The 22,788-nt window shown below is 34.1% G+C and overlaps 3 protein-coding genes across 4 annotated transcripts in view; all 3 read right to left on the reverse strand.

The window, feature by feature from the left end:
* The window catches only part of LOC111443044 (GPI-anchored protein LLG1), a 6,966-nt gene extending 5,814 nt beyond the window's left edge, over positions 1–1,152 (reverse strand). Inside the window, exon 1 of the mRNA XM_023080649.1 lies at positions 1,148–1,152. The gene's annotated coding sequence lies outside the window, so the exon portion shown is untranslated. The remainder of the gene's footprint in view (positions 1–1,147) is intronic.
* On the reverse strand, positions 1,002–8,232 carry LOC111443039 (phosphatidylinositol/phosphatidylcholine transfer protein SFH13-like). 2 transcript variants are annotated; one of them, XR_002710420.1, is made up of 16 exons: positions 7,921–8,232; positions 6,847–6,949; positions 6,324–6,618; positions 6,132–6,231; positions 5,259–5,525; positions 4,802–4,879; positions 4,616–4,720; positions 4,490–4,539; positions 4,311–4,413; positions 4,123–4,221; positions 3,569–3,682; positions 3,325–3,490; positions 2,780–3,165; positions 2,619–2,693; positions 1,173–1,386; positions 1,002–1,067 (listed from the first exon to the last, which is right to left on the reverse strand). XR_002710420.1 is itself a non-coding variant. In XM_023080644.1 (15 exons), the coding sequence occupies exons 2-15, from the start codon at positions 6,851–6,853 to the stop codon at positions 1,366–1,368; spliced, it is 1,866 nt and encodes a 621-aa protein (XP_022936412.1). In that variant the 5' UTR covers positions 6,854–6,949; positions 7,921–8,232; the 3' UTR covers positions 1,002–1,365. The 2 variants fall into 2 exon arrangements, 1 of the variants encoding a protein (XP_022936412.1); XM_023080644.1 differs by having other exon boundaries at positions 1,002–1,386.
* A 10,784-nt stretch (positions 8,233–19,016) lies between these two features.
* The window catches only part of LOC111443209 (KH domain-containing protein At5g56140-like), a 9,119-nt gene continuing 5,347 nt past the window's right edge, over positions 19,017–22,788 (reverse strand). The window contains exons 6-7 of the mRNA XM_023080924.1: positions 19,923–20,066; positions 19,017–19,809 (exon numbers count right to left, since the gene is read on the reverse strand). Coding sequence (XP_022936692.1) covers positions 19,660–19,809; positions 19,923–20,066 — 294 coding nt within the window. The 3' untranslated portion in view covers positions 19,017–19,659. The remainder of the gene's footprint in view (positions 19,810–19,922; positions 20,067–22,788) is intronic.

Here is a 22,788-nt window from a genome sequence, read left to right on the forward strand (position 1 = left end):
TTTTTTTTTTTTTTTATAGAAAAAACGTAAAAATCTAAAAAAATGGAAAGGAATGAATGACCCAAAAAATAGTGTAACGGCCCAGACCCAAACTCATCGCTAGTCGATAATGAATGACCCAAAAAAATAGTGTAACGACCCAAGCTCAAACCTATCGCTAGCCGATAATAAATCACCAAAAAAAAAATAGTGTAACAACCCAGGCCCAAGCGCATCGCTAGCAGATAATAAATGACCTAATGGAACGATCTAGACCCAAGCTCATCGCTAACAGATAATAAATGACCCAAGAAAATAGTGTAACAGTCGAGACTCAAGCCGATTGCTAGCAGATAACGAATGACCCAAAAAAATAGTGTAACAGCCGAGACCCAAGCCCATCGCTAGCAGATAACGAATGACCCAAAAAAATAGTGTAACAGCCGAGACTCAAGCCCATCGCTAGCAGATAACGAATGACCCAAAAAAATAGTGTAACAGCCGAGACTCAAGCCCATCGCTAGCAGATAACGAATGATCCAAAAAAATAGTGTAACAGCCGAGACTCAAGCCCATCGCTAGCAGATAACGAATGACCCAAAAAAATAATGTAACAGCCCATCGCTAGCAGATAATGAATGACCCTAAAAAAATAGTGTAAGACCAAGACCAAGCCCAAGTCTATCACTAACAAATGTTGTCTGCTTTGAACTTTTTCCATTGAACTTCCTCTCAAAATTTTTAAAACATCTTACTGGGAAGAATTTTCCACACATTTAGAAAGAACATTTCGTTCTCTTCTACCAAAGGAATCTGAAGTAGAGAATTAAATGAATGATCCAAGTCAATTTTCATGGACTTTTAGAAGTTGGGCTAGATATATATATATATATATACTCTAAGCAGTAGTACATCAATGATTCATCTTTTTAAGAACACTCCTAAAAGAAAACAGAGAAAGCAAAGCATTTAAAAATTACTTGGAAGTCGGAGTGTCTATGTGCAAAGCCACGTTATTCACCCTTCTTTTCTCTTCTTTTCTGTACTGGGACCCTCCACCAAACCCTGAACATTAGCCAACCTTTTTTCTGTATACAATTTTGTCAGCCTTGTCTATAATAAAAACCCTCAAAATTATATATATATATTATATATATAAAAAGATGACAGAAAAAGAGAGTGAAAAACAGTACTTCACGTGTATTCAAGCTTTGCCTCCTTTCTCTCTCTCTCTCTCTCTCTCTCTCTCTCTCTCTATCGTCTTCTCTATTGCCGCCAGCAATTATCCGTTGGATATTGTCACTCCGGGCCCGCCAGCACCTATGTTGTTTCTTTGCTTCAAGGCTATGATTATTATTATAATCCTATGCATTTCACCAATCTATTCTAACACAAAAATCTTCTCGGCTGCACCACAGAAATCAGAGTTACCATTTTAGTAATGAATCACAAGATCATCGTTAATACGCTTAAGGTTTGTAATTTAAAATTAAAAATATGCTTAAGGTTTGTGATTTAAAAATAAAAATACGCGTAAGATTTGTGATTTAAAAATAAAAATACGCGTAAGATTTGTAAAATAAAAATACGCGTAAGGTTTGTGATTTAAAAATAAAAATACGCTTAAAGTTTGTAATTTATCTTTAAATTGTTCTAAATCTTCAAAAGTTTCAATAATATTTTTTAATAAAAAAAAAAAAAGTAAAAACACGCTTAACATTAGTTTTAAACCGAAACCATTAGAAATTGAAAAAAAATAAAATAAAATTTAAGATTACTTTAAATGTTTATGAACATTTTTTTTAAAGTGATTCTAATGGTAAAGATATATTTTAAATTTTAAAAGCTATTCTTGAAACCCTTTTAAACCATTAAATATTTCCATCCAAAACTAGTGGTAAGGAAAATTTTAAATTTTTTTTAAAAAGTTGAAGAGTATTTTGATATTTTTTTTAAAGTTAAAGTGTAAAGAGAAGGTCAAACTCTAGTTTTGACGACCCAAGGTATTTTTATTAATTTAGCCCATTAAAAAACCAAAATCTAAAGCCTAAAGTGTTAGATTTGACTATACTATAAGCCCGATCCCATTTGGTAAATATATATTTTAAATTTTAAAAACTTTCAAGGTATCAATAAAACTTCCATAGTGTTTCATCCAATATATATATATATTTTTTTTGAAACAAAACATTAACTATTTCCATCCATCCAAAACTAAAACTAATGGTAAAGAAAATTTAAATGTTTTAAAAAAAAAATTTAAAGGTTATTTTGAGATTTTTTTGAAAGTTCATACATATATTATCATATAGAATATGACAAAATGAAATTAAAAAAAATAAAAAATAAAATAAAAAGATTGATTCGGTATATGTTGAAACAAAATATAAAAATCAGAGAAGGTCAAACCTAGACAGGTTTTGCAGGTTTTGCCTAGGCTAAGGTTTAAAGTATTTTTATTAATTTAGCCCATCAAAAACCGAAATCTACAGCCTAAAGTGTTAATAGGATTTGACTATACTATAAGCCGGATCCCATTTGTTTATTTTTTGTTTTTAAAAGAAAATTTTGAAATCCGTCTTTCAAAAGGAAAACAAAAATAGCTAATAACAAAAAAGATGTTTTAAAAAGCTGCTTACTTGGCATTGGGACCCCCGCAATTTCTCCAGCAGCTCGCCTGCCTCAAGTTGCTTTAGAACAGTAGCGTGGAGTGTCTGAACCAATGAAATGAACGTAAATGCTAAGCTACAAGAATCAATCAAAAGAATGAAACTGATTAATCACATAAAGATAAGCTTACCCTTTTCGTTTTCTCCAGGTCAAATTCAACCAACTTGATTCTGTCCAATGATTCAGTAAGCAAATGCTCTTTCTCCAAAGGAATTTTAGCAGGCTTGTTGCTCAGCTCTACAAACATTTTTTCTAGCCTCTCGAGACGCTGTAAACACGGGCCGATGTAATCTTCTTCGTTTACGCCTTGAATTGCAGCAGCAGCATTGTTGTTTGTAATGTGTTCTACTGTGTTAGAAGGATATATATTGTTCTGTCTTTTCCAAAACTGAAACTGTAAACTTCGAAGAAATGCTATCAATCTAACCCAGAATGATATAAGAACTCTCCCTGTAGAATCAAGGTTTCTTTTCTCAAGTTTTTGCTTCAGAATTTCATGCTCATTAGTTATAGTACCTGAAAAGAATGAATTCAAGAAAAATCTGACCGACGAACGATATAATTCAAGAATAATTAGAAAATTATGCACATAATCCTACTATCCTAGTGTCAGGTGAGCCGTGAAGATTTTGATTTACAGCAAATTAGAATGAGAAACATAATCACATCAAGTACCTTCTGTGTTTGATGTCACTTTGCTCGAGAAATTCCCGTTCTCGATTATTTCAAGCGATGGACCCTGAGAACCTCCAACTCTTTGGTCACTTTTGGTTACTGTTCTAACGGGTCGGAAATCATCATCGTCACAACTGTAGTAAGCACTAGAGTCAGCTGCCCTTTGCTGCAAAAATTATAAATTCTTATATCCACATATACAAAACATTTTCACAGTTCATGTGCTACATGGTTTAAGACTTACTTCTTCGTGAACCGGAGCCAAACAAGGAACCAAAGAGACAGCTCGCTCCAGTGGGGAGTACGGGTCATCGATATCTGATCCTGAATCCGGTAATGATGTATCGCTACTTCTTCCCTGATGGAAGATAAAAATATGCATATCAATACAATATACACGTCATAATTACAGCATGCAATAATATGCAATATAATGATGGATGGTTAACGATGGCTGTGATGGGTGGTTTGGCTAGAATAGGCAACAATGAGGTCACTATTTTGGTAAATGATGTGGAGAAGGCTTGTGGCATTGATCCACAAGAAGCTTAGCAAACTCTTGAAATAGCGGAAGCTAACTTGAGGAAAGCACAGGGCAAGAGACAAACAATCGAGGTAAATTTAGCTCTCAGACAAGCTAGGACACGAGTAGAGGCTATGAATGGCGTACCTAGTTGATCCGTCTAAATAATCAAGTGAAATGAAATTTTCATGAAAAAAAAATTACAATTAAAACATGAAATAAATATAGAGTAGAGATAAATATGGATCAGATCAAACCATTAAACCAACAGTTACCTTCAGTGAAGGCATTTGAGCACGTGAGTGCAATTTTGCTTCATTCTTGGCCACTCTAGTGTCTTGCCTTACAAAGGTGGCTCCTGCATTATGCACAACCTAGAAACACAAGACTAGGTTAATTTGTGCTAAAGAATTGAAACTACTTAACAAAGTCGGACTACGTTTTAAACATGATGAAAACCCACCTTCATAATATCGGGATCATTCCAAGGACCTTTATTCGATCTAAGGCATCCGCCTTCAACGCCACTACACGTACACGAGCCACCTAAGAAATCTGGCAACTGACTGAAAGAAAAACAATCTTAGCGAAGTAAATTGAAGATAAGAACCATTCAAATAAAGCGAGTGTAAATGGTCATACTCTGAATCAATGACTTCAAGCAGCTTCCCAATCGATTTGGAATCAAGAACCTATAATTGGAAATAGATGATTAATCCAGCATAAGGAAAAGGGAGTGCATGTAACTTGAATATACCACAGCTATACCTGAATCTTGGCAACAGTTTTCATATCAAGAAATTTCTGAGCAGCAGGCCAGAGAAACTTCTTGAAACCAGAACCCGCATGGACAATATACATTCGATGTAATGTCTGCAGGAATAGGTGAAAAGGGAATGAGAGATGACAGGAGAAAACGATCAGATATGTTTGTGTTTGGAAGGAATTGGATACCTCAGGATAATAATTGCTGTCTATCTTTGTCATGACAGCTAAGAGATTTGCAGCAGCGCGGGAGAAATTTTTCATGCCCTGGAATCAAAATATTAGTACCATGATATTAAATTTCAATAAATTGATTTAAACCAAAAACCCTTCGTAAAAGGAATTGTGTATTTAAGATACCACTGTTGGGAGAAATGAATGATTTTTCATATCACAATTGATGATCCTGTTAAGATTATATACATATTGGCCGTTTCTTGAATAGGTCAGACGTATAGAAGCAAATTCTGTTTGACTTTGGCTCCTAATGGATCAGGTGGGGTTCGGGATTTTCAAGCTTTCATACCCAAAAATATTAATTCCAAGCAAAGTTTCGATATCCTTTGAGACAATAATGTGATCGTGTTTAAGATTATATTTCAAGCAAACTGAATAGATAAACCTTTCAAGACTGTTTTCAACGTACCAAGCCCTGCACATCCAATATCGTTGTTGTTGAACAAATTCTTCTCTTAGCCGCAATTGTACAAGCAGGGAATTTTTCATGTAGAGCCCTTTCAAATTCTTGCACATGGTACTTTAAGTATCGATCAATCGTGGTGATATGCATGAGTCTACTTGGATGGGCTTTCCCAAGTCTCTCTATGTAAACTGGCCTGCCTTCTTTGTCAACTCCATGATATCCCTGAGGATAATACTGCAACACCTCTTCGAGCTCTTCAAATTCGAAATCCTACAGACGAAACACTTCACTTATATATTAAAGCTAAAAAACTAGCAAGTTGTCCAACTACATTATGCATTTCCCGAAAGTAATGAAGATGATGATATATATTGACAAAGAAAATATTGATATCATACTACTGTGGAACTCTGTGATTCCTAACATGGTATCAAGAGTCCTGCCTTTAATTTAGTCATGTCAATAGAATCCTCAAATGTCGAACAAAGAAGTTGTGAGCCTCGAAAGTGTAGTCAAAAGTGACTTAGTGTCGAACAAATGGTGTACATTGTTCGAGGACTCCAGAGAAAGAGTTGAGTCTCGATTAAGAGGAGGCTGTTCAAGGGCTCCATAGGCCTCAAGGGAGGCTCTATAGTGTACTTTGTTCGAGGAGAGGATTATTGAGGAATGTTGGGAGAGAGTCCCACATTGGCTAATTTAGGGAATGATCATGGATTTATAAGGAATACATCTCCATTGGTACGAGGCCTTTTGAGGAAACCAAAAGTAAACCCATCAGAGCCTAAGCTCAAAGTGGACAATATCATACCACTGTGGAGGTCCGTGATTCCTAACCGAAAATAACTCTCATCAAGGTACGACTGAAGCTCATTTTACCTCTACTATAGTATCAGTTTCATATTCCTTTCTCCAATTAAGCATTTCTTCCCACATCCGGATTGTCTTTTCCATGTTAAACTCTCTAGCTTTCAAAAATCTACAGAAAAATAACAAATAAATGAGGATACTAGTATTGACTCAATAAGAAATGTGCATGAACTTAGCAGAATGCTTTCAAAAATTGCAGACCTCAGTAAAGTATGATAATCATCAAGCCTAGAAGGTAGTAAATTCCTCTCAAGAAGTTTTTGACGCAATTCATGGACAGCACTCTCCTCTTTCGCATCTCGAACATCTTCTATGGATACTGAAGGAACCCTGTAGTCAATTTTCCTCTTTCCTCTCTTCTTAAGAGAGTGAGTAAATTTATTGGAAGCATTTATTGCCTTTTTCTTGAGGCTCCCAATTTTGGACAGCCGTCTCTCATCTTCAGAATTTTCAAAGCACTCTCTAATTTCATCACTAGTTCCAGGACCTTCAAAGCCTTTGAATGAGAAATAAGGAAAAAGCGTTAGAAACATTTCTAATCCAACACAAATAGTAAAATCAGTAGAAATTTTAACAATTGGAAAATAAATGGAGTTCATCCATCAAGAAAATCGACTCAATCTTTTAGCAGCTGAAACCTAATGCTCAATGACTCATGCATCAAATGAGGAGCTTCGCACACGTTATGGTTTTCTGTTTTACGCCCATAAACTACAAAACATACCTAACATTTCAATTCAGAGACAATGAGCGTGAAAGGAAAATGGCTTTAAGCTTCAAAGGACAGTGCCAAACCCACTGGAAACGATCCGCACGGGCACGTCAACCTGTTGTTGCAGGAGAAAATCAGAAATCATAAGAAATTTGCTATGTTAATTATATGAAGACGCGTGATTGAAGCATAGAAAGTGAAGTTGCATTTCGTAGGCGTGAAGCATTTAGATTCCTTTCAGGCTGAATAATCAGAAATAGCGAACAAAATACAGCACGCAAAACTAGCATTCCGTATCCGCCCTACTCTATGAAACGTCAAGAAACGACTGATTCAAGGACTTTAGAGACCAGATTCAAGATTCGAAAATTCTTTGGGCAGCATTTCCGAAAGATCAGAGAGCAAGAAAGAGGATTGGCCATTCCATTTGATGAAAAGGTCCCAAGCTAACGAATACGACATTGAGTTTTCTGCAGTCTTCCTCGAGCTACTACAAAAATTCGATCGAAAGAGTGAATACCGATCACTTCAAGCGAGCGAAGGAATTCGGTGCGCAGAGTAACTAACATTAAAGATAGATCCAAACAGAGAACGGTTCTCGAGACCTGATTTTTCACATAGCTTCATGGATGTCAAATCGTAAAAGAATTTCGACCTTCCAGCAGCTCGCTCTTTTTATTTTTTTTTTTAATCGGAAATGAAAAATGAAAAAGAGAGAAAGAAGAAGAAAAAGAAAAGGAAGCGTCATCTTCATATACATAGCGAAAACGGATGATCGGGAAAAAAAACGAAATCCAAAGCCGAATTAAAAAAGTGTCCATTAAGCTCCATCTTCAACCGAAAATTCTGGAACACACGAGAAACAGTGACAGTCGTCAAGAGGAATCTCATCGCAACAACCATAAATTCCCTTCCGCAAACCAAAACCGCTCAAGAGAAGCCACAAACACATTGAATCTCGACAATGCCGGTGCACACCACTCGGATCTCGAATCAAATCCACAGCAACCAGTAGAAACAAAAAAAACAGAAAATACGCAGCTGAATTAGAGAAAAACAAAGCCAGAAAACAGCAAGAAAACAAACCTCGTGACAAAACCCTAAACACAGGAGCCGAAGGCAGCCTTAGAAGAGGACGAGCACGAAACATCGATGGAGACAAGAGGAATCTTGTCCAAGCAACGGCGATAAAAACAGCAGCAGAGGAAACGGAATCTGAAAGTTGAAGGGCAGATATGGAGTAGTTGTGGTTGTTGATGTCGTTGTGAGAAATTTTCTCGAGAAACCAAATACGAAATTTTCTCGAGAAAATCAGGGGAGAGGAAGGTGAAAATGAAGAACTGGAGAAGAACGATCTGAAGCTTTTGTTGGTTAAAAATAGTGTGTGAGCTTGCAACTGCGCGGCTCAACTCTTTGTTGTTATTATTATTATTATTTTATTTATTTATTTATTTATTTAGTTTTACCTTTATACCCTCCTATTACCCCTCGATTTTTATGGAAATATTTTAAAAAAATTAATATCAATTTTAAATTAGTAATATATTAAAAAATAAATAACATTCTCGAAAGAAAATTTATATAATATTTATAAAATATAAAGGGTAATATTGTAATTTTTTTAAATAATATAAGAACGATATTTGGTACAACGAACATGAACCAAAAGGTAAAAAAAAACCTACGCGCCTTCACATTGGTATGATATACCTACGAGTATAACATTGTCCATTTTGAGCATAAAAATAATCCTCCACTCGAACAAACTTAACCATTTGTTCGACAATTGAGTCACTTTAATTACGCCTTCGAGGCACACAACATTTTTATTCGTGACATAACTAAGTTAAGTGCATGACAGGGGCTGACGCTTGCCTAGTGCTGGAAGGTCAAGGAAGTTGGTGACCTGATGACAGGGGAGCCGGTGGTCGATGCCCCGGTGAACGGCTGCCGTAACTATAACGGTCCTAAGGTAGCGAAATCCTTGTCGGATAAGTTCCGACCCACACAAAAGGCATAATGATTTGGGCACTGTCTCGAAGAGAGGCTCGGTGAAATAAACATGTTTGTGAAGATGCAGACTACCTGCACCTGGATAGAACGACCCCTTTGAAGCTTCACTGTTCTCTGGGATTAGCTTTGGGCCTTTCCTGCGCAGCTTAGGTGGAGGGCGAGGGGGCCCGAGTGTTAGGACGGGCTTAATCTGAAAACTGAAATCCTAATTTGGAAACCTTAATTGGGTCGTTTGAAGTATGTCGGGATACTATTGGCAGCTATTTGCTTGCGTTTTAAAGCAGTTCTGGAAGAAAAAGTAACGATTGTAACTCAGTTTTTTTCGTGCGCGTGCTTCAAACGACCCACAAATGAGATAATATTCCTTACTTGTAAACTCATGATATTCCTCGTAATTACCCAATATTTTTGTCGGTATTCATAATTATATCAAATTTAAATAAAATAAAATAAAATAAACACAAAAAAAATAATTATATATTCATTTATGAGGGACCCACAGGTCTTATGCCACGTAAGACTAAACTTACTTAAATTGGAACTCCTCAAGGTTACACGTTTAAGGCGGCTTTTTCCTTGTACTTATATTCTCAATAATTAATAAATTAATTTTAATAATTTTTTATCACTAAATATGAATAAAATAACTATTTATTTTTTTTAATTTTTAAAAACTTTTGTATTTATAAACTTAAAATTATATATATCATATGGATTTTAAAACAGAACCTAAAATTTTAGAATTATAAATATTTAAAAATAATAATTTTAATATCCAATTTTAAAAATGAAAGTAATTAAATTAAAAAAAACAAACATCCTTAATTAAACAAAATTTAAGTTCCTGTTGTATAAAAAAATAAAAAATAAAAATAAAAATTATTTTGTTCACAATAATTTACATGTTTTTTTAAACATTTTGATTGTAATTAAATTATTTTTAAAATAATAATTTATAATTATTCGAATTTTACGTTATCTTTTGACTAAATAAATAAACTATTTAAAGTAGAAATTTTGTTTTATAAGTAAAGTAAAATTGAGTACCTCACGGTTCTCTTAGCAACTTTTAGCACTTTATTTTATTTTATTTTTAAAAAAATTGTTATTATTTATTAAAAAAAACATAATTATAAATTAATTATTATTTTTTAGATGATTATATTAAAGAACCAGAAAATAAATACAATTTTAAAAAATAAATAATTACCACAAATTATTAAATTAAGCATAATTAATTATGACATTTATTATTCTTTTTGAAAATAGCAAAAATTGATTCCCAAAATTGTTTGTTTGTAAGTAAATCCCTAATAAATTCAACCAACTCTAAAACGACGCCGTTTTGAAACAAATGAACCCGGCTCTCATAGACCCGACCCGACCCGACCAGAAAAGGGTAATAAAAAAGAAACGCCGACGACGAAATCCGCCGCCGCCGCAGCAGCAGCAAAGAAGGGGCAAAACGCGGGAGAAGTTTGTCGTTTTAATGGCGCAATTAGGGCAGGAGTAATTGGCGTTGAAAACGATGGTTCTGGTGTAGAGTTTGATTAAAGAATGATGATTTAATGGCGTTTTGGAATTGGAATCTGTGATAATGAAACCACGACTTGCTGCAGTTTCGTAATTAATGTCGACTGTTACTCGGATGTGCCTGAAAAGTTCGCGGCGGCGATGACGGCGGCTGCGGCGGCTTACGGTTCGGAATCGGCTTCGGTTTCTGTGTGGAAGCGTCGTCGTTTTGTGAAACGACGAACTGACAGGACTGAGTTTCTGTTTGTCAATTTCTTAATTTCTACCATTTTTACTTTTTTTTTTTTATTCCGTATTAATCCTTCAAATATTTAATTTTAATCTCTAGTTTAATACGTCATAAATTGTTTTTTTTTTTAGAAAATGGAGGCATTTTCTTATTCATTTATTATTATTATTATTATTTAGCCCATTTTTTCATAAATTAATGATTAAATTTAGGATTTATTAAAAAAATAAGAAGACCAAAATTAGAGGTAAAAAAATAATAATAATAAGACTAAAATAAAATATAAAATACCATAATTAAAATATTATTTTAACTTTGTTTAAGGTGTGAAATGTAATTAATAAAATGTGAGATTACACGAAGTGGGAACCTTTCCTTAGCAGACACGTTTTAAAGCTTTGAGGGAAAGCCTAAAGAGGACAATATCTGCTAGTGGTGGATCTGAGGCGTTACAAATGGTATCAGAGTCAGACACCAGACGATGTGTTAGCTTCTCGCTATCCCCCGAAGGGGGTAGACACAAGGCGGTATGCCAATATGGACACTGGGCCCCAAAGGGGGGTAGATTTGGGGGCGGTCCACATCGATTGGAGGAAGAAAAGAGTGCCAGCGAGGATGCTGGGCCCGAAGGGGGGTGGATTGTGATGTCCCACATTGGTTGGGGAGGAGAACAAACAACCATTTATAAGGATGTGGAAACCTTCCCCTAGTAGACGCGTTTTAAAGTCTTGAGGAAAAACTCGAAAGGGAAAGGGATCTGGGGCGTTACAAATGGTATCAAAGCCAGATATCGAACGGTGTGATAACAAGGACGCTGACTCTCAATTGGGTAGGGATTGTGAAATCCCACATTAGTTCGAGAGGGGAAACAAAACATTCTTTATAAGAGTATAGAAACCTCTCACTATCCCACATCGATGAGCCCGACAATGATCTGTTAACGGTCGGCTACATCAAATTTTTCAAAGGATTAATTTATAAATGAATTTAAAGTAAAGTTATTTGGATTAGTTAAATATATTATTAAAAAAAATAAAATAAAAGATATTTTAATTAATTTAATGTTGTTGGTTCATCCATATCGTGTTTGTCTCAAGGTCTTCTCCGCCCGATTTTGCAGCGTTTCAGAATGCCGATTCAGAGGCGACGCAGTGCCGATTAGTCGCTTTCACCTCGGCAGACCTAATCGAAACGCCAACACTCTCTCTCTCTCTCATTCCAATTTAACAAACATTCTTGGAGGAGAGAGAGAAAAATCGGCCCGTGATTTGTGTCTGACGATTCAATTTAGGTTTTCGCGCCGATTTTCTGGACATGTGGAAGAGGAAGAAGAATATTGACCAATCCCCTTCCATGGTCAAACCCCCCACCGGCCCTACGCCTCTCGTCATCTTCTATTTCACTCATAATTTTTTACCTTTTTAACCTTAATGCCAGCTAGATTAATAAAAATAAAAATAAAAATATTTGTCTAAAACTCTTTTTAAAATATCTTTTTTTTTTTTTTAAATATTAGTTAATATTTTATTTTAAAATTACTCTTTAATTATCACAGTCGCACCTGGATGACAGTGCCTTGATTGTGTGGCACTCATTTCTTACCAACAAGTGAGTTAAGCCTATTCGTTCTCGCATCGCCAATGGTCAAACGATATGTGCTCGAGCCTCTGGCCACGGTTCAAGAAGAAGGTTTTAGAAAACAAGGAGCAACAAGTGAGTTAAGCCTATTCACCCTATTTACTAGGGACGAGCATAGTTCAATTAGTTAAGATATATATCATCAATTAAGAGGTCAAACGTTCGTTTTCTACTCAAATCATTGTTAGACTCAGGTATGAATACCAAAGAGACGACCGAGTAAAAGAGAGATTATTAAGCGGTGAATAAAAAATGGCGAGTCTCGAAGAAACAATCATACACATCACGTAGACTCGTGGTTGAATTTTTGGATCAAACAAAAAATGGTGAGCGTTAATATTCAAACACGAGCTATCGTGTTACTGCCAAACTCGGGCTAGGAGAAAATCCCACCGGGCCTTCAAGTGTTTCAACGATAAATTTATAATTTAGAGAAGATGTAATCTGTAAAACAAAGAAAAAGGGCTCGGGGGTGTCAGGTCAGAGATGGAGAAAAATCACGTACAACGAACACAAAAGAAGCTAAAAGTTTTAGTTGACTCGTATACCGTTCCCTTTATATATATATATATATATATATATATATATTTTGATAAACTCTATTTTATAATATAAAGGGATTTTAAAAGAGTGAAAAAGAATAAAAGAAATTTTGGGATATTGAAGAATAAATTAAATTTAGAATATTTTTTATTAAAAAAATAATATTTGAAAAATATGGTGGAATATTGGAGGCTTCCCTTTCAACCTTTTGGGCCACTTGCAATTCATGGGTCCACGTGTCGCTTTACAAGAGAGTGAGAGATATTTTATAAAAGTAAAAATATTTGGGAAATTAAAGAAAATTTTAAATTTTAAATCGCAAATAATTTACATTAAATTAATAAAATAAAAAGGAATTTAAAGTCATTCATGGAGTTCTTTAAGATAATTTTCAACCATTTTCATAATTTTTCTAAAATCAAAATATTTTTATTACTATATATATATATATTGTTACTCACGACTAAATTGAAAATTAGCGCTCACAGTTAACAAAAGTAAAATTGTAACAATCAAAGTCCACTGCTATCAAATATTGTCCATTTTGGCACGTTACGTACCGTCGTTAGCCTCACGATTTTAAAACGCGTCTACTAGGGAGAGGTTTTCACACCCTTATAAGAAATGCTTTGTTTCTCTCGGATACTGTATTGATTGGATAGTCAAATCTTTGACCATTAACAGAAGTGAAATTATAATCGTCGAAGCTTACTGCTAGCAGATATTATCTGTTTTGGTTTGTTACGTAACATATCGTCGTTATTTAACGGTTTTAAAACGCGGTCTACTAGGTAGAGATTTTCACACCCTTATAAGAAATGTTTCATTCCTCTCTTCAACTTAGCCGTATATACCTATACTGCATCGAATTGGATAGTCAAATCTTTGACCGTTAACAGAACTGAGATTATAACAGTTGAACCTTACTGGTAGCCGATATTGTCTGTTTTGGTCTATTACGTAACGTATCGTCATTCTCTAACGGTTTTAAAACACGTCTACTAGGGAGAGGTTTTCACACCCTTATAAGAAATGTTTCGTTTCGCTCTCCAACCAATATGCGATCTCACAAAAATACTCTTTTAACAACTTCAAATGAGACGTTCAAAAGATGGCATATGTGTACGTTAACTTATGACTAACACCCGTTAAGTTTGGTATGTACATTATACACATTAAATCATCATAAATGTATTCAAACTATGAGATTAATTTAAAATTTTCGAAACCACCCTTCAAGATTTTTTGTGGTAAAAAAGAAGATTAACGATTTATATATTTTCGTATATGAATTTAAGGGCTAAAACTGAAAATATTAGATGCTCGAGAGTATAATACAAACCAACCCATAATTAAGCGGAGATTTTTTAGAGTTATACCTCTACATATAGAATACGAGGTTTGAACGTCTGAGCTCAAAAAAATAGTAATATATGTCAATTAACGCTGAACTATATATATATATATAGATGTTGGTTTGTATATATATATATTTCTTCGTGGGATTATTAAAACGTTACCTATAAATGAAAAATTTATAGGTAACGTCTAAAAAATCTCCGCTAAATTATGGTTTGGATTATATATATATATATATATATATTTCTTCGTGAATTATTAAAACGTTACCTATAAATGAAAAATTGGGTATATTTATAAATGGTAGGCTAAATGAATAGTACCTATCATAAATGCTCTACCAAATATTAGTTACCTATATGTTATATAGTTTCATTCCAAACATAGGTAAGCATTAAATTTTTAAGAATAATAGTATTTTATGAAAAAATTAGGCTAAATTAATAAAATTATATTTAAAACTTTAATTTTTTTTAATAATATCCTTATATACTTTGTTTAAAAAATACCATAAAATTTTATTATTGATAAAAATAGTCTATATCTCCAAACTTTTTAGTGTTGTCTTTGAAAATTAACTTTTTAATGTTACTTTTGAAAGTTTTTTAAATTTTTAAAAAATGTTTAAATGTATTTTTTTTAAATTTTAAAAGAGTTGAAAGCTGTTAATAAAATTTTTGAAAAGCTGATATTTATGAAAGAAAATATTACTAGTTTCCATGTCAGATAAAGAATATTTTTGTCATTTTTTAAAAAAAATTAAAGGTATTTTTGAGATAAATTATAAAGTTTATGTGTATTTTTATTAATTTAGTTAAATTTTTATTTTAAACAAAATCAAATTTTTTTAAAAAATGTATATATTTAATTTAATGCTCATCCAAATTTTAAAATTATTTGATAAAATAAAAAAGTAGAAATAAATAATTATTATTATTAAGAAAAAAAAAAAGCGCCGACACAAATGGTGACCGACAGGTTTTGTAGTTTTAAGAAGATATCATGTCACGTGTCTTTTTTAATTTTTAATTTTAATTTTAATTTTTAAAAATTATAAGATGAAGAATTCATACAAACATTTTCTCTCAAATTTTGTCCTCTTTTTTTACTTTTGGATTTATCAATCTTTTCTAAAAATTTGAGAAATCATAGGTGTCCATCCAAATTATGCTGTAAAATGATCCCTCTCTTGTTAGTAAGTTATACAATAGTGATGATAGTAAAAATGAGTACATTAGGTACGGGGGAGGAAGGAGGTCTCCCGAACAATGTTTTCAAGATCGAAGAATAAAAATCGGTACTATAGGAGTTAGTTTTTCATTTAAAGACGTTCACAGGGTAGGGTAGAAATAGGGATGACTTTTGTGCCACTATTCAATGTTATGTCCTTCCCATATTTTTATTAAATTATAGGGAATAGAATAGACAAGATTTTTTTCGTAAAGAATTAATTAGGATTTGATTATAGAATAGTCTAATATTCTTTTTAAATCTCGATTCATTGAGATTTTAAAAGAATTTCTCCTTATAAGAAAATCCATTTGACTTGGTTTAACTTTTACTTAAATAATTTTTAAAATTTCCTAATAAAAACTAAATCATATTTTTCTATTCATGCTCTCGTTTCTTACTTAATCGAAAATTTCTTTTTCTGTTCATGCTATGCTCCCTACGTAATCGAGAATTTCCTTTTCTACTTATGCTCCCATTTCCTGCTTAATCGAGAATTGCACACCAATATTTAGTGTATGATTTAAAAACGAATACTCTTCCATATTCATTCACGAGTTTGAATCTTCATAGAAAAAGAAAAAAAGTGGACATTTTGAAAGCACTTTTGAAACAAACTAAATTCAAACAAAACCCACAATATCTTTTTCTACTCATGCTATGCTTCCTACGTAATCGAAAATTTCCTTTTCTACACTCGTTCCCATTTCCTGCTTAATCGAGAATTGCACACCAATATTTAGGGTATGATTTAAAAACGAATACTCTTCCGTATTCACTCACGAGTTTGAATCTTCATAGAAAAGGAAAAAAAGTGGACTTTTTGAAAATACCTTTTGAAACAAACTAAATTCAAACAAAACCCAACATTTAATTTTAGAGAAAAAACCTCATAATCTCCAAAGAGGCAATAATTTAAATGATCCCCAAGAACAATTAACTTGATAGAAAAGGAAAACCCATATTTCTCCATCTCAAGAACAAAACAAATTAAAAACAAACAAAATGAAAGGAGGAAGGAATAAGGATATGGGGAGGTTTTGAGATGGTTTGTTGGTTAGCCATTGGAGTATTATGAGTGGGTTTTTGTGGGTTAAAAGCGACATGTCGTTAACGTTCTTTCTGCCTCCATGGCTTGTCAAAACAAGGCCTTTTTCTTCTCTCTCTCTCTCTATCTATCTCTCTCTTAAATGCAGAGAATTGCATAATGGGCATATAATTGTACCTATACTCTGCCTTCTGTAGGGCTCTGCCAGAGGTCACGTGGGTGGATACCCTACAATTTCCCATCCCTTTCAAAGGCTCATGTGTCCTATTCTCTCTCTCCTGAGCCCCACTTTCTCTCACTGCTAAAGGTATTCTTCTTCTTGCCTTTACTTCACTAATGCAAGGGCAACTTTGGGAAGGTTTATGAATCTTTTTGGGTTAAATTATAGGACTTACATTGGCATTCTATTACCTAGATTGTTCGATGTTCAATCAATATCTTTAAGATATCTAAAAGTTCGAGAATTAAACAGAAAACAAATACTTGAAATGTCAATATAAGCATAACTCACTTAAACAAAACATGCAGCAATGAACAAGTAATGAGCAAGAGGGCAGAAATTTGAATCTCTCTATGTTCATATCAACTCAACTGACACAAAACATATACTATTGACTAAAGAGGTCATAAATTTGTATTTTCAACCGTCAATATCAACTCAGACGACACAAAAATATATACTATCGACTAAGAGGCTAGAAATTTGAATCTCCCATCCCCAATATCAACTAAACCGACACAAAACATTTGAATCTTCCCTATTGACCAAGAGGTCGTAAATTTGAATTTTCCACCGCTCATACAAACTCAAAGAAAAAAACCCATTCAATAAAAACATATCCACTCACGTAAAATATATGATTGTGAAAGGGATGGGATGGGATGGAAGGTGAGAAGATGTGTGGAATGATACTATAGGTGTAATGATTTCCCTTCAGCTATCTACACCTCTTCAAACCACTGATTCTCTCTTTTTGGACACAAACACTTCATTGATTACCTTCCCTGGCCCTTTTCTCACAATGGTCATAACATAGTAATTGGCTCAGTCTTGGCCCCCTATTGGGTCCATATATTGGCAGCAATTTGGGCCCAGAAGATTTCCGGATCCCTAGGGGCAAAAGGGTCTTTTTACTCTCTAACTTTTTATAATGAAACAGTTATTTCAATCTCTATTAACTAAAAACTACATGTTTTTTTGTTATATTTAAGAAGACAATGACAAAAAACCTCGAAGAACATTAATAAATTATATCCAAAATTAATAATTATAACAATAAGCATTTATTTTTCCACATTGAAAATAAAAAGGTACGAAACTGACCTTTCTCTAATGTCAGAGAAGGTTGAGAGTAGGTGTGAAGTCAAGCTCCAACTCATGTTAAGACCCCTTTTTGTATAAGCTTCTGAGGGAGGAGGTCCAAAGACTTCAAATTATAACAATAATAATAATATTAAGACAAAGACATCATTCATTCACTTCTAATTCGCATCGAGCCCATTGTGAAATATTTGTGGTAAAATCATAATGTTTCTAAAGAATGTTCGACTTATAGGTTAAGACTCGTAATCCATAGAGACCACATGAAAGAAAATACAAGACGCACAAAGAAAACCAAACCTCCAAAAGAAAAGGACTCTAATCCAAAAGAACCAAACAATAGAAAGAGACGTCTCTCGAAACGAAAATCCAAGAGAACGAGTTTTTGCTAATCTTTGACAAAAACCCAAGCTTGTAAAAACTAATTTTAACCAATTCAAGGCAGTCATTCTCACAGACCAAATACAAAGTTACCAGATAAAAGTTACCAAATCCGGGTTCCTACACCTTTGTACTGCTAAAACAAATTTTACATCATCTCGGGCTTAACATATCTAAATTTATTAAAATTGGCAGGCATGGACATCTGAGAGGGAATTTATTTAAGAACATATATGGAAAGTACCAACCATCCTAAATTCCAAAATTAAGAACACAGATAAGCTAAGGGTTAGGTAGGTAGGACAGGAGAGATGAAAGAAAAGGGAATTAATAAGGCAACTTACTTTCCCTGGATGAGGTAAATATCATGAAATTTCACAAAAGTGAATACTTATGTTGTCTATAATCACAAAGCAAAGTCATATCACAGATGCTGATCTCAAAGAAAATTGTTGTTATACCAAACTACCTATAATCTTTGCAATGCAAGTCTAGAATCTAACATCATTTATTGCATTCACAAACAACTTTGCATCTCAAGCATTTCAGTTCATTAAATTGTTACTTGAAATTCAAGCAAAAAGATTAGATTATCCAAACCTTGGCTCAAATGGTGTTCGAGCAGCAGCATCATTAGGCCGACTGTCTGGTTCGACCTGTCAACTATGAGTCCAAGTCCTTTCTGAGAAGCAAGATGTCATCTTCTCAAGCACATGGAGCCAAATGCGAGTAGATCTTCTAAGGCAGACTGGAAGACAGTTTGCCTTGAAAAACATATTTCAAAATCTTTCAAGACTACTAAGTAGTATAAAAGATTAGTTAAGATACATCATTGTAATATCCTGAGTACAAAAGTGAAACTCAAGCAAAATTTTTGAAGAACAAAATTAATAATGATAATACAGATCTTAGAAGGCAAATAGACAAAGCTTTTCGATCTCTAGACCATATAAGAAAGAAAGAAATAAAAAAATAATAAAGAATGTTTTTCGGGACGGGGGGTAATGCTACTACGCCTATTACAAAGCGCACGAACTGAAACAAAAGACAAACTTAATAAACCAATGTTTCCTGTGCATCACATTGCCTTACAAGCCTTAGCCTTTTGTCTTTCTAAAGTCCCAAAAGAACCCACCACCCTACAAAATATTCAGAACTTCCATAATAACCTTATTAAAAAAAAGGCCTAGTAAACAACACACATTAAATTGTTGGAGAGATTTTTCAAACCATTGACTCCTAAAGCAACAAATATATATATATATATATATATATATATAAGCAAGCCCCCCCACTCGCTAATAATTCTTAACTGCTTGACATTTCCATGTCAGTACATTATCTTCTCTTTCCAAATATTACATAAACACACCATATAAATTTTAGTAAGAACCTGCACGTAAGCGTGCGAGTGCCCCGATTGCAGTTGAAGGCATTGGCTGCAGGCAATACCTTGGAATGGGACTGCTGATTACTCCCAGACACTAGAAAACAATCTCCAAAAGCCTTTTCTATAAAGGAGCAGTTTATTTACCCCCTAGTTTTGGCTCTCTTCATTCCGAGGCTATTGTGGAAGGGAGACACGGAACTGGACATGGGCGAACCCTCCTCACGAAGTGTGCCATTAAGCATAGCTAGCTCTCGTAGCTGTTGCTTCTTGTAGAAATCGTGAGATTCATCCTAAATATATTATTAATAGGAAGACAAAATAAGAAAAAGAAATTATGTCAGTATGAACAATTAAGTCATCAACATACCAACCAAAATATATAGATCTCAAAAGAGATGCTCACCATTGGTTTGAGCAAGTCCTCGAGAATCTCACGGGCTTGCATAAGGCGAGCATCAATAATTTCAACTGGCAACTCTGCCTCAACTAGGATGTGGAGAGGCTCGTTCAAATGCTCATAACCCGGTTTTCCTCTCATCATTTCTTCCTGCAAGGCATTGAACAATATAACAAACTTGGTATACTGAATTTAGATCATAATATTTTAATGCTACAGAAGAAAAGTCCACTCCCAGGCATAACAAGTGTGAGAAAAAAAACATGTATAAGCTACTTCAAAATGAAATAAACATCATTACGTACAATAGTATATATTAGAATTTATGCCTGAAGGAGACCCTAAACAAGGATACTTAATCTCCCTTGAAGACAAAAACTGACGTGACTATGCTACAAATAAAAATCATTTTAAAATTCGAAGGCCAGAGCATGCAAGAAATGAATAGAGATAGAGAGAGAGTGCGAAGAGAAGCAAAAGAACATTTTCACTCTAAACGTTTTTGAAATACCAAATTGTCCAAATATTTTCATTAACATATGGGAATTGGTGTCTCTGTGAGGTATCATTTGATCTAGGAAAAAAATTGGCAACCACGTCCATTACAAGAATCTGCCTAGAACTCTATCAAAACTACTTTGTAAAGACCTATTCATAAGGATAACTCATCGAATGGGAGGTCGAACATGGAATGCACCCCATAACCGCACAAAGACCAAAGAAGATTGTACAAAGCTCCCAATAGTCATAAAAACTAGAATAATTACAGAAAAGTACATAAACTCAGAAGAACATTTTGAAGAAGATAAATGATAAGGAGCTCCTAGAAGATGCTAAGAAGGAATAAGCAAGATATAAAACCCCCTTCGCCTCTCAATTTCTCTTAATATATTACAAATCCATTCAAACCAGATTTTTAAACAAAAATTCTGATAGCATTGACCCAAGACACTAGCCCAGCCACTTTGCATTCTTTTTTTAAGTCTATACCCTCTTTCTCTCTGAAGTTAACTGTGTATGGCTCTTTTCCTCCCTTCTCCAAGTGATTCCATTTTATATTATATAATTTTTGTAACCCACGGCCCAGATATATTGATGTTATTGCATTAATTTATTTTTTATTTAGTCTTCATTTTGGTCCTAGGGCCATGGAATTCTATTCGAGGATTCTCAATCAAGACATGATGGGGGTGGGTGTTGTAAGTCATTTTCCCTACCATGTCAATTCAAAACAAAAACTTGCAGCGACATAAAATCCTACCTTTCCCTAAACAAACATACAATATTCCCAAAACATACACGTATAACTGAACTCCCCTCATGAGTAATTACACTTTACCCTTCCTTGTACATGTAGAGTATACTATAAGAGGTCTTACATTATCCCCGGGGGCAAAGACACCTAGTCCTTGAAGATTAGGAAATTTTTGTAGGATAATGTCGAGTGCTTCCCATGTGGCCTCATGCTTAAGTATTTCCACTGTATCAGTAATTCCCACACCTTCAAATCCATATTCTTGCAAAGGCCATGACATTGAGGGGTTTAGCCACCCATTCAAACTCATAGTCAAACACGGGGATTATCAATTAGATAGTGTAGACCTCTCCCAGAGTTGACCTTCTCAGATGTGGCACGCACATGAAATACTAAGTGGATCATGGCCTTCGATGGAACTTTCAACTTGTATGTGACTGGTCCAACTCATGAGAGGATGCGATACAACGAAAACACTTGGGTGTCAAATTTGCAAAAACCTTTCGAAGACTTTCGACGTGTCTTTCGATCATAGTAAAGAGTGTTACTTGATGGTGGAGGAGGCTAAATTTAGCCCAACCTTGAAAGGCATGAAAAGGGCCTATTGGTGTGCGTCTTTTTTACCTATTGTCAAAAGGAATAAGAGTATTCTGGAGAAGATGTAGATTTCTTTAGGTGTACGTTTCTAGAAGGTTTTATAACTACCCTTTTGTCTCTCATTCCTAACAACTGGATCCTTCAATAGAGAACTTTTTACTTCTGGATGGTCCATTTGTTAAAAAGAAAACAAAAGGCCCTCCCTTTTAAGCTTCTTTAGATGTATATTAAAAAATATATTTTTCCTACAATTAGACCTTTATTTCAATTTAGTTCCTACGATTTTTTAAAATTACACAATAAGATGGTCTTGCCACCAAAGAGAAATAATGAAAATCCAACATGACAAGTTGTTTCAAGACTTGGCATGGAAGATTAATCCCAAGATGTGGCAGATAGTTTTAATAATATAGGAATTTAAAGTTGAAAAGGTGAATGGGAAAAATGGGGGTAAAGGAAACAGGCACTAGAACTCGAAAATTTGGGCTTAGATAGGCTCGCAAAAAAAAAGGAAGTAGAAGCTTGCCAATAACGAGCACTACTAGGAAATCATCTAGAGTGATTGTCACTTGTCCATGATCAAACCAACATAATTCTTTTACTTAGTTCCAACATTATAGGTCATGTCCCTCCTTCAGTCCATACTTCCACAAAAAAGTTAAAGCTACAATTTCTCAAAGCTACATCAATCTATCTGCAAATCACACCCACTCAAAAAATCCTATTTCAAAACTAAATTGTATGGAAAGGTCTTGTTTCAAAATCAAAGCGCTTCCCTTTTGTTGGGCTGTTTTTATTTGTCACTTTTGTATGTTAGGGCTTTCTCAATCAAAGTTAGCTTCTCATACAATTAAAGTAATAATAAGATAAAAGTGAAAAATAAAATCGAGAACCATTATTTTAGTTCAAAATGGGATAGAGATTCAACCGTCTTAACCAATTGAGCCGTTTAAGTTCTCCCACTCCTTGTGCTATCTTTTCTTTTCTTTCTTTTTTTTTTTTTTTTTTTTTTTTTTTTTA

This window comes from Cucurbita moschata, unplaced genomic scaffold (genome assembly GCF_002738365.1).
Source record: "Cucurbita moschata cultivar Rifu unplaced genomic scaffold, Cmos_1.0 Cmo_Scf00005, whole genome shotgun sequence".
NCBI lineage: Eukaryota > Viridiplantae > Streptophyta > Magnoliopsida > Cucurbitales > Cucurbitaceae > Cucurbita > Cucurbita moschata.

Bases quoted from the DNA above. Each gene is read 5' to 3' on its own strand.
- LOC111443039 (XM_023080644.1), bottom strand. The intron at 4,721-4,801 runs GTATCCAATTCC...CTATTCCTGCAG, and splicing joins ACAGCAATTATTATCCTGAG to ACATTACATCGAATGTATAT. The intron at 4,222-4,310 runs GTGGGTTTTCAT...TTGTGTTTCTAG, and splicing joins ATGATCCCGATATTATGAAG to GTTGTGCATAATGCAGGAGC.